We start from the raw sequence: 12,092 nt of genomic DNA, 5'->3' as shown, positions 1-12,092 counted from the left end.
TTATCCACCAATCAGCAAGGACAACCAAGGTTGTTCACCAAAAATGGGCCAGCATCTAAACTTACATTCTTGCATTTAAAATAAAGATACCAAGAGACTAAAGAAATTTTGATAATAGGAATAAATTAGAAAGTTGCTTAAAATTTCACGCTCTATCTGAATCATGAAAGAAAAAATTTGGGTTCAGTGTCCCTTTAACTACCAACATTGTTATATTAATATACTTTACAATATTTAAACCTCTAAATTTTTGCCACTACAGACAACCTCTTATCACATGCTTTTTTATAAGCTTTTCACAAGAGACTACTAGTTCATGTGGGCCATATAGATAACTTATATAGATATGAGTTGCCATGTGACCAGGGGGCAGTCTGCAGAGGCTTAGATACAAGGTAATCATAGAGGTAAAAAGTATATTAATATATAAATAACAGTGTTGTTTATGCAAAACTGGGGAATGGGTAATAGAGAGATTATCTATCTTTTTAAACAATAAAAACTGGAGTTGACTGTCCCTTTAAGTCTTCACAGACACAATACACACCACCAGCAACAGCAGGAATACTGGTGCACGCGCTCTTGCAGCATACATGTGTATGCTGCTGAAAACAGTAATAACTTATACTAGAAGCATTTTAACTAATGGAAGTATATTGCAAAACATTTTCTGTTCAAATTTGGAACACACCCATGTACTTTTGTATCCCTTAAACTACATAAAACACATGTTCATGAATCCTGAATAAAGCAAATCCCTTTATAAATAGATTTACTGTTCAGTTATGCTCATTGGTGACATTGACCTACCTGCACTGAGGTCTCCTGCCATTCTAACAGTCTCCCCTTGTAGAGACATACTCTTCGGAGGCATTTTTGTGCAGAAAGCGGTCTGAATATTGTCAACAAATGTCTTACAATGGGGACTGTCAACCCATATTCTCTCTCCTAGAGAATCTTCTATATACACCTGCAGAAATAAAAAGGGCATAAGAAATCATGTACTGAAAGATGTAATATCTGGGTCATTTATTCAAATTAATGTAACACTTAAAAAATTCTGTATCCCTGCACACACCTTGAGAAATATGGGTTGTCTATTCTAAAGAGAAGTTACCTGATATACTTTACATTTGTTTCTGCCTAAACTGAGCACCTCCGGCCGCCCTTGACAATTTCGTCAAGTCTTTTTTTTTCTTTCAATGAGGGGACATTTCCAACTCTTAGCCAAACTCATTTAAAAAACTTTTGCTGAAATTGCCGAGGGTGGCCGGTGGTGCTCAATTTAGGCAGAAACTTGCGGCCAAATAAAGGTACTTTATTCTATTTTTTTTTTATACTTCATGACAGAAAGTCACCTTTATTTATAGCACTAGTAAATAAAGCGTTTTTGAAATGCTTGGATTTACCATCACTTTAAGAACTATAAATCGACACTAAACCCCAAAAAACAAAACAAAAAAACACAACGTTAGACATAATGTTGTAGTCAAAGAAAAGATCAGCCTGTGGAACTGACAGTTACTGCTTTTGCAATTTGCATGACCCATAAGATGGTCCCTTTCAGCAACATTTTGTTCCTTAGCGCTATAGCCTATTCAACAACTGTATATATGTTTCTTTACGTGTCTCACATAGTGTTAATATTAATATAAAATTATATCGGGTAAACAAATATTTTGCTTCTATTTGAAATGAACCAAGTTAAAGTGAATGTCAAGTTTGATGAATCAGTGCCCGGTGTTTTAAAACCATATTAAAAACAGGGGCACTTTCAATTACCAAACTTTACATTTCACTTGTTTTGTTAAAATACTTACCTTTTAATCTTGAAAGCCGCTCCAGCAATTTTTCCCCCTCCTGCCGCTCGTCACTTCATACGTCAGCAATGACGAATACGGCATCCTCCAATCACGGCTTCCCCCCAGGAGAATCATTGCCCGAGGCAAAGCTGTGATTGGAGGAAGCCGGATTCGTCATTTTTGACATATGAAGAGTCTTGCAACGGGCGGGGGAAGCTCTGGAGCGGCTTTCAAGATTAAAAGGTATTTAAACAAAACGAGTGAAATGTAAAGTTTGGAGAATGAAAGTGCCCCTGTTTTTAATAGGGTTTTTAAAAACCGGGCACTGATTCATCAAACTTGACATTCACTTTAATGCAAATAATGAAGAGCTTATTTTTTGATATTTTAGCAAATCAGTGTAGAATGAAATAACTTATACAACACTGGAACTAATTACAAGATTAACTACTACTATCTACTAAAAACTATTTATCCTTTACACATGTACCTATAATTTATTAAATCTACCAACACCTGGCACAGTAAATTACCTTTACAAAAATTTCAGGCCAATTCTCATCTTCTTCATAAGCTGCCATCAAAAGATTACAGGCAAGCACAGATACCAGGCTGTTCCCTTTGGCTTTGAAATTGATTGAGGCATCCCTTCGCAGTAAGCTACATAAAGCCTTTGAAAACAAAACATGGATAGTATTAATTAGATCATATAGCAATTGCACAAGTTAACGACCAGATTAGCCATACTGAACAAATACTGTCTGGGGGGGAAAAAAAATTCTGAGAAAACCGATTATTTAGTAATAATTGCATAGGTGTGTGTCACAACGCTTATTTAGCAAGGTATATAGCGTGCCTCAGCCCCTCATGTTAGCACACCTTGGCTTTTCTCCAGGTCCTTTACTATTTACTAGCTGTGCTATTCCATTGCGACACATCGGATTAGTGCGCCTACTCTTTCTCCCGCGCTTCGGCTCTCACTCCTTGTCCATGAATAGGTTAATATGTAAGAAAAAAGAAGACTGAAGCCTTGTTTCCAATTAGAGCCAATGATTTATTCTGTGTAGACCATAAAAATTAATGGTACGCTACCATAGATCTGACGCATTTTGCGCATGTGCACATGCGCTTCATCAGAGATCATTGAGCTTGTTCCTGGGTGCACTATGACAACCTTTGCCTGTCTCTGACCTGTTTTTTGACTACTCTTTAGACTTACGATTTGGTACTTTTTCTGCCCGCCTGCTTTTCTGACCTCTGCCTTGTGTGCTCAACCATTTCCGCTTCTGACGTTGTGACTCGGCCTGCCGGGCTAATTTACAGTATCCTTTTACTCTCATTCTCTAACAATTTGAGAGTCAAGTACTGGGTTTTACTTAGCGTGTTGGGAGAGTGTTACTATTTAGCCACTTTTCAGCCTCTGTGCTTTTCCTGGATAGATATTTACTTCTGGTCTTACAATGTGGAATTTAAAAATGATTACACTATATATATAGAAAAATATACAAATATATAGCTAAATAAGGCTGGATTAGTAACTTACTCTCCTGGCTAATATGATAACAATATAATGTTGCAGATTTAATAAGCTGTACTTGAAGCTTTAAACGCTCTGCACATAAGCGAGCCTTCATTCACAAATTAAGAAGCAGAAACTGATTCTTTAGCCTCTCCGCCACCTCAGAAGTAGAGTGATCAATCACCGCAACATTTGTTTGTTTAGGGTAATTGACATGCCCTGCTTTCACGCAACTGGTTTTGCAAGAGCAAGAGACGCCATTGCACAAGAAACACTTGTTTAATTTTACATTTCGTCATGTGATGCAGCAGCGCAAGTGGCGATTGCAGGCATACAGATTCTCTACTTCCAAAGCAGTCTGCCTGCAATCATGATCAATTTTGCCTAATATAATGTATTGATGCAGTCATATTTTAATGGTTAAAAAAAGTGTTATTTTCCTTAGGTAGCTTGGATCTTGCAGTGTGTTCCTGAGCCTCTATATTTTGTGAGCGTCATGTGACTAAAAGCAACCAATCTAAACTAGACACTAAAAATAACCAAACGCCCTCTGTAGAGTAAGATTATCTAAAATATAAACATAAAGACAACAAATAAATCTCACCTCAATTACACCCTCCGTTGCAAATATGTTCGGTTTAATTTTCGCCAGGAACATTAAACTTAAATAGAGTGTGGGATCGGGTTTGGCACGATTCATTTTTAGTTGTTTCACTGCTCCACAAAGAACCCCTTCAATGCGGTCATCGTTGCCCTCTAACTCTGATGCCTCAATATCGTCAAGCAAAGACGCAGGCGGGACTAAATGGAAAGCAGAAGGGGAACATATTCATACACACACACATTCAAACATACACACACATATATATATATATATATATATATATATATATATACACACATACATACATACAAACATATGTACATACACATAGATTATAAAAATGTACATTGTTCTTTTGATATCCTTTGTTTAAAAGCATACTTAGGTAGTCTTAGGAGCAGCAATGCCCTACTGGGAGCTAGCTAGTAATTGGTGGCTACACACATATGCCTCTTGTCAGTGGCTCTTTAGATGTGTTTAGCTAGGTCCCAGCAGTGTGTTGCTGCTCTTCAGCCGACTATGTGTTTAACCCATTTACAGAGGTTGCTTATATTTAAGCAATAATGCAAAAGATTAGGGCATTTTCTTTTTTGCACTTTTACGTCCCTTTAAAGAATTTAAGATCTGAAATATACACAGGGATGGGTATATCTATTACCCATATTTAACATGCACGAATGGAATAGAATACCATCACTCAAAGCATTTGTAAATTGGTCTATTAAGAGCCACAAAATACAGTATTTAACTTAGTACCTTCAATTGGGACAACCGAGGGCTCTTTAATTGATGGAGAGATAGCTCGTTTCTCAGCCACTGCAGCTTCTGCTAGACGCCCAAGTGCACTCAATGGGGGAGTGGGTGATAGCTTTGGGCGCTTTGTGAGGCCCGTCAGTCCTGAAGTAGTGGCTAAAGCAGCTGAGGCGTCACGCTTCCGTTCTGATGTTAATGCTGATGGCGCTGGCTTCAGAAGATTGGAGGGGGCTTTGGATTCATTAGATTGTCCCTTGGACCCCAAAGCTATAAAATCCCCTGGTGGTGGATGACCTGCACAAAGAAATCAAAGAAAAAAATGACAAAGGTACAAGTAAATGGTGTTTTACCCAAGATCAAAATTAGGATGAACTTCTGTGTGTATATATATATATATATATATATATATATATATATATATATATATATATATATATATATATATAAAAAGAAATGAACAATATCTGCGCTCAGGAATATGTAGCTGGACAATAAGTGAAATACCTGGATACCCGTACAGACTGTTGTATTGATGGATATTATTACATACACATATTAGTATACAGTGAGGGTAAAGTTATATATTTCTTCAAAGAATATATATATATATATATATATATATATATATATATATATATATATATGTGTGTTTGTCTCACACCACCGGTATCACCAAGATATAGGACCAGTCCAGCGTATCTCTTGTAAATATTGTAGGTAGTTAGCACAGTCACTTAATGACAATCCTTCTAACAGTTCCCCAAGTGCCTGAAAATTCTCTGCTGCTTCTTCTGGTAATGAGAGGGACCTCTTGAGCAAGTGGATCCTCCCAGTGTTTTTTCTGAAATAACAAAGGGTAGAGAAGCGCACAAGAGGGGCACTCCTAGTGAAGCCTGTTTACATCAGTAGGTAAATGAATAAAATAGCAGTAGAACCACTCACGTGATTTGACCTCACTCGATATGAGGTATAGATCAGACACGGTTATAGTTGATCTCTCTTTCTGCTCACCACCTTCCGCTTCTTTTTGGCTGTAGGAATCTTGTCACTGTATTTCCCAGTTGTAGCTGTGGATTATTATTCCTTTTCCACAATGGGGACCAAAGGGGTATGTAGAAGCAGAAAGGGACTGGATTCGTAAAGTGTATTTAAAAATATCACATTTATTAATACATGTATTTATACATAGACCATTAAAAGTACATAGAAGGTCCAATACAGTCAAAACGTTTGACTATAAAACATTAAAATGCATATATATGCAGCACGAACGAATAGGGCAATAGTGTGCAATTGTACCTCACAATACCCTTCGTTATTTAGCTGCTGCGTGTATCACAAATAATGGAAAAAGAGTACAAGCCCACTCCACACCGGTCACCAAACAGACACGATCACACAGTTTGTGTGCGATATAGCGTGCTACAAGGAGCCGGTGATCAGGAAGTATCGGGCACTACGTGTGGCGGGGGGCGGAGCCTTACGCGTTTCGCAACACGATTGGTTGCTTTGTCAGAGGTAGGGGCCGCCCCCCTCCTGTCTGGCTTATATAGCGTGTATTGGCTGAGTATCCCATTAGATTGTGGCGCCGCCGCCATCTTGGTTTCTGGTATTAGTTACGTCCTGTTAAAGAACTTAGGGGCAAACTGCATATGTTGGTTCAGTGTCATTAACTCAGTATGGACAATGCTTTGAATATACCTACAGTTTGTACAAGCAGTATATCGATTAAGGCATTCAGTATTATACATAAGTGTTAAACTCTTCTTACTATTATTTTGTTATGCTTTATATTTATATTTAATAAATGAAAGTTAAACCCATAAGTTAAATTAAAAAGCCCACATACATTATATACATAAAGCGTATCATTATTCAACATTTATATATGTAGGTGAAGATTTGTTTTAATATATAGATGTGTAACCCTGTTGTTAAGCATTCTTTCTTTTTGAAAGTAATAAAGATAGACAGAACTCACATTTATATATGGGTGAAATAACCCCATAGCATCTGAACATTACTATACTCCTCACTGTTTCTTTTTATTTGTTTTGTGTGAACTCATGTCTCCTTTAATTATCTATTTGAATTACTAATAAAACTATACATCAAAGGTATAAATATGATTGTTTATCTTAATAAACATATATATATATATATAAAAATAGAAATATATGTACAATAAAATAAAATAATTAGAATATTTTACAATAAAAAAGAAGAAAGAGAAAAAGGAGGGGGGTGGGGGGAAGGAGATTTTAAAACTCATAGCCCTGCATTCTTAATTTCTAGGGCTCCACTCTCTTAGCCTTCATAAGTGTTGTAACACCTATTGGATAGTGATAAAATTATAAACCTAAAAATAATATATTGATACAACTAGTATTCCTTTATCTATGTGTTTAATTTGTTCAATTTGAGTAGTATGTAGTCCGAACTGAATAGATAATAGGTTATGTGAGTTTAGAGAAAAGCAGCTAAGTCTATGTCCTTGTTGAGTCCATTGGGTTCCAGTGTATTTAATGTAAAAATCCAAAAAGTTTCCCTTTTCCTCAATTCCAACAGTCTACTACCGCCTCTATTTCCTGTATCAACTTGTTCTATCGCTTTTATAAAAAAATCATTTTTATTTTTATTATGTACCTGACAAAAATGTTGAATAAGTGGAGTATTTAGAGTGCCAGTTTCAATGTTTTTTATGTGCTCTAAGCATCTGGTTTTAAGGTTTCTTTTTGTACGTCCTATGTACCTCAGAGGATTCTTACACGTACATTCCAACATGTATATTACATAATCTGATTTGCAGTTAAGAAGTTTTTCTATTGGAAACTTCTCTATTGTCTCTGTTTTTATTGCAAATTTATTATACTGTTTGGACTGGTGTGTATGTTCGCAGCAGACACAGCTTTTTCTAAAGCATTTGTGAAATCCCTTTAAAACAGATTTGGTTATGTTATTTATTTGGACCTTTTTCTTGTTTTTACTTTTGATTACACTAGGAGCTAAAACCGACTTAAAATTTTTATTCTTTTTATAGATTACATCAGGAATGTTACCTATAGTTTCTTTCAAAAGTGGATCTTTTTGTAGTATCCCCCAATGCTTTTTTAGAATATTTTTAATTTGCCAATGTCCATCATTAAATGTGGTAACAAATTTTACTTTGCTTTTATTAGTTTTCTTGTTGTTTAGCACTTTACCATTATGTACAAGGGAATGTCTGTCTAATGATTTTGCTTTATCGTATGCTTTTTTTTACAGTTTTGTCGGGGTACTTTTTTTCTTTAAATTTTTTTTTAACACTTCAGCTTCCCTTTCGAAGTTTTCCAGTTCTGTACAGTTTCGTCTTACACGCTGAAACTGTCCATATGGTATGTTCTCTATCCACTTTGGATGGTGAGCACTTCTAGCATCAAGATACCCATTGGTATCTGTAATTTTTCTATATAAGCTGCTCTTGACAGTACCATCCAAAGTGGATAGAGTAACATCCAAAAAGTCAATCTGCGTATCATTTATGGTATCTGTGAATTTCAGGTTCATATTATTTTTGTTTAGATTATCGACAAAGATTCTCCATTCGATTTCATCTCCCTCCCAAATTATAAGGATATCGTCTATGAACCTGCGCCACAATTTTATCTGGCCATGTTTATATCCATTCCCTTCATAAATCATGTCATTTTCAAAAGCACCCATATAAAGATTAGCGAAATTTGGTGCACATTTAGTGCCCATCGCTGTACCAGTTTTTTGTATGTAAAATTTTTCTTCAAATTGAAAATAGCTTTTTTCTAACACGAATCTTATTGAATCTAGAATAAACTTCATTTGGGTGTCTGTCATCTTGTCTGCCCTTAATATGGAGTGTTTGATAGTTTGTATACCTTGTTCATGAGGAATTGAAGTGTATAACGCCGTTACGTCTAGTGTAGCCCACTTGTAAGTGGTTTTCCATTCAAAGTCCTCTATAATAGAAACAGTGAGGAGTATAGTAATGTTCAGATGCTATGGGGTTATTTCACCCATATATAAATGTGAGTTCTGTCTATCTTTATTACTTTCAAAAAGAAAGAATGCTTAACAACAGGGTTACACATCTATATATTAAAACAAATCTTCACCTACATATATAAATGTTGAATAATGATACGCTTTATGTATATAATGTATGTGGGCTTTTTAATTTAACTTATGGGTTTAACTTTCATTTATTAAATATAAATATAAAGCATAACAAAATAATAGTAAGAAGAGTTTAACACTTATGTATAATACTGAATGCCTTAATCGATATACTGCTTGTACAAACTGTAGGTATATTCAAAGCATTGTCCATACTGAGTTAATGACACTGAACCAACATATGCAGTTTGCCCCTAAGTTCTTTAACAGGACGTAACTAATACCAGAAACCAAGATGGCGGCGGCGCCACAATCTAATGGGATACTCAGCCAATACACGCTATATAAGCCAGACAGGAGGGGGGCGGCCCCTACCTCTGACGAAGCAACCAATCGTGTTGCGAAACGCGTAAGGCTCCGCCCCCCGCCACACGTAGTGCCCGATACTTCCTGATCACCGGCTCCTTGTAGCACGCTATATCGCACACAAACTGTGTGATCGTGTCTGTTTGGTGACCGGTGTGGAGTGGGCTTGTACTCTTTTTCCATTATTTGTGATACACGCAGCAGCTAAATAACGAAGGGTATTGTGAGGTACAATTGCACACTATTGCCCTATTCGTTCGTGCTGCATATATATGCATTTTAATGTTTTATAGTCAAACGTTTTGACTGTATTGGATCTTCTATGTACTTTTAATGGTCTATGTATAAATACATGTATTAATAAATGTGATATTTTAAATACACTTTACGAATCCAGTCCCTTTCTGCTTCTACATACCCCTTTGGTCCCCATTGTGGAAAAGGAATAATAATCCACAGCTACAACTGGGAAATACAGTGACAAGATTCCTACAGCCAAAAAGAAGCGGAAGGTGGTGAGCAGAAAGAGAGATCAACTATAACCCGTGTCTGATCTATACCTCATATCGAGTGAGGTCAAATCACGTGAGTGGTTCTACTGCTATTTTATTCATTTACCTACTGATGTAAACAGGCTTCACTAGGAGTGCCCCTCTTGTGCGCTTCTCTACCCTTTGTTATTTCATATATATATATATATATATATATATATATATATATATTTATGTACTGTGCCTCCACTAATATTGGTACCTTGGTAAATATGAGCAAAGAAAATTTGTCTTTATTGTTTAACCTTTTGATCTTTTGTTCAAAAAATACATAAAAATGCTCTGCTCTCATGGATATCAAACAATTCCAAACACAACACAGGTTTATCCAAAAAAAAAAAATCTTTGTTAAATATGTGTGGCACATTTATTGGTACCCTTTTAGTCAATACTTTGTGCTACCTCTTTTTGCCAAGATAACAGCTCCGAGTCTTCTCCTATAGTGTCTGATGAGGTTGGAGAATATGTGGCAAGGGTTTTGAGACCATTCCTTCATACAGAATCTCTCCAGATCCTTCAAATTTCGATACTGATGCTGGCAGACTCTCCTCTTAGGTTCACCACACAGGTTTTCTAAGAGGTTTAAGTCAGTGGAATGGGATAGCCATGTTAGGACCTTTGATTTTGTGGTCAGTAAACGATTTTTGTGATGGTTTTGATGTGTTTTAGATCATTGTCCTGCTGGATGATCCAACCACGGCCCATTTTAAGCTTTCTGGCAGTAGGCAGTCAGGTGTTCACTTAATATCTGTTGATTTTTGATAGAGTCCATGATGCCATGTATCCTAACAGAATGTCCAGGGATACTGAACCCAATAACATTTCCAGTTGACTAGAACCTCTTAATTATTTCCCTGGTGGTGAAAATGGGCATTTTCAAAGCTTTCACTATTTTCTTATAGCCACTTCCCATTTTGTGAAGCTCAACAACCATTTGTCACACATCACAACTATATTCCTTGGTCTTACCCATTGTGATGAATGAATTTGACCTATGTGTTAACTCATATGTAAACCCCTGTGAAACAGGAAGTCATGGTTGAACAATTTCCTGTTCCTAGTCACCCAGGTGTACTACAAAATGCAAAATATCAATGGGAATAAACTTCAAACATATATTTCTCATAAGGGTGTCATATTTTTACCAAAGATTTATTTATTTATTGGGATAAACCTGTGTTGTGTTTGTAATTGTTTGATATCCATGAGCAGAGTATTTTTTGTGTATTTTGTTAACAAAAGATCACAAAGTTAAACAATAAAGACAAATATTTTACAGCATTCTTTGCTCATATTTACCAAGGGCGCCAATATTAGTGGAGGGTACTGTATATGTATATATGTATGTAAATTATATATATATATATATATATATATCCTATATAATAAATGGCCAAGTATGTTTGTCAGATGCAGTCATGCGCAGTAAAGACTGCATGTGACAAACATACCTGGCCATTTGGATCCTGACACTCAGCACTCAGCACAGAGTAAGGCTGAAGTGGAGTGTCAGGAAGCGTGTGTCGCCGCGAGGAGGCGTGGCCGGGGCGGGTGTCGCCGCGGCGGGTGTCGCCGTGAGGAGGCGTGGCCGGGCGGGGTGCCGTGATGGGGGCGTGGCAAGAGAGGGAGCAAGAGAGGGTGGAGAAGGGCCAAAGAAGGGGGGAGAGAGCCAAACAGAGGGGGGGAGAGCCAAATAGAGGGGGGAGAGAACAAAAGAGGGGGCAGAGAGAGCCAAATAGAGGGGGGAGAGAACAAAAGAGGGGGCAGAGAGAGCCAAAGAGTGGCAAGAGAGAGCCAAAGAGGGGGAGAGAACGCCAAAGAGGGGGGAGAGAGAGCCAAAGAGGGAGGAGAGAGAGCCAAAGAGGGAGGAGAGAGAGCCAAAGAGGGGGGAGAGAGAGCCAAAGAGGGGGGAGAGAGAGCCAAAGAGGGGGGAGAGAGAGCCAAAGTGGGGGGAGAGAGAGCCAAAGAGGGGGGAGAGAGAGCCAAAGAGGGGGGAGAGAGAGCCAAAGAGGGGGCAGAGAGAGCAAAAGAAAGGGGGGGAGAGAGAGCAAAAGAGGGGGGGAGAGAGCAAAAGAGGGGGGAGAGAACAAAAGAGGGGGGAGAGAACAAAAGAGGGGGGAGAGAACAAAAGAGGGGGCAGAGAGAGCGAGCCAAAGAGGGGGGAGAAGGGCCAGATATATGGGGGAGAGAGCCAAATAGAGGGGGGAGAGCCAAATAGAGGGGGGGAGAGAACAAAAGAGGGGGCAGAGAGAGCCAAAGAGTGGCAAGAGAGAGCCAAAGAGGGGGGAGAGAGAGCCAAAGAGGGGGGAGAGAGAGCCAAAGAGGGGGGAGAGAGAGCCAAATAGAGGGGGGGGGAGAACAAAAGAAGG

General features: G+C 37.9%; 1 protein-coding gene across 2 annotated transcripts in view; it reads right to left on the bottom strand.

The window, feature by feature from the left end:
• The window catches only part of INTS1 (integrator complex subunit 1), a 190,185-nt gene that overhangs the window by 168,614 nt on the left and 9,479 nt on the right, over positions 1-12,092 (bottom strand). For both annotated transcript variants that reach the window (XM_053694669.1, XM_053694668.1), the window contains 4 exons: positions 4,682-4,972; positions 3,926-4,122; positions 2,336-2,473; positions 811-970 (listed from right to left, as the gene is read on the bottom strand). In XM_053694669.1, coding sequence (XP_053550644.1) covers positions 811-970; positions 2,336-2,473; positions 3,926-4,122; positions 4,682-4,972 — 786 coding nt within the window. The remainder of the gene's footprint in view (positions 1-810; positions 971-2,335; positions 2,474-3,925; positions 4,123-4,681; positions 4,973-12,092) is intronic.

The sequence above is a fragment of the Bombina bombina genome, chromosome 11 (assembly GCF_027579735.1).
Source record: "Bombina bombina isolate aBomBom1 chromosome 11, aBomBom1.pri, whole genome shotgun sequence".
In the NCBI taxonomy this organism is placed as follows: Eukaryota; Metazoa; Chordata; class Amphibia; order Anura; family Bombinatoridae; genus Bombina; species Bombina bombina.
Note: the sequence above shows the minus strand (reverse complement) of the source record. Positions and strands in the feature narration are given on the sequence as shown.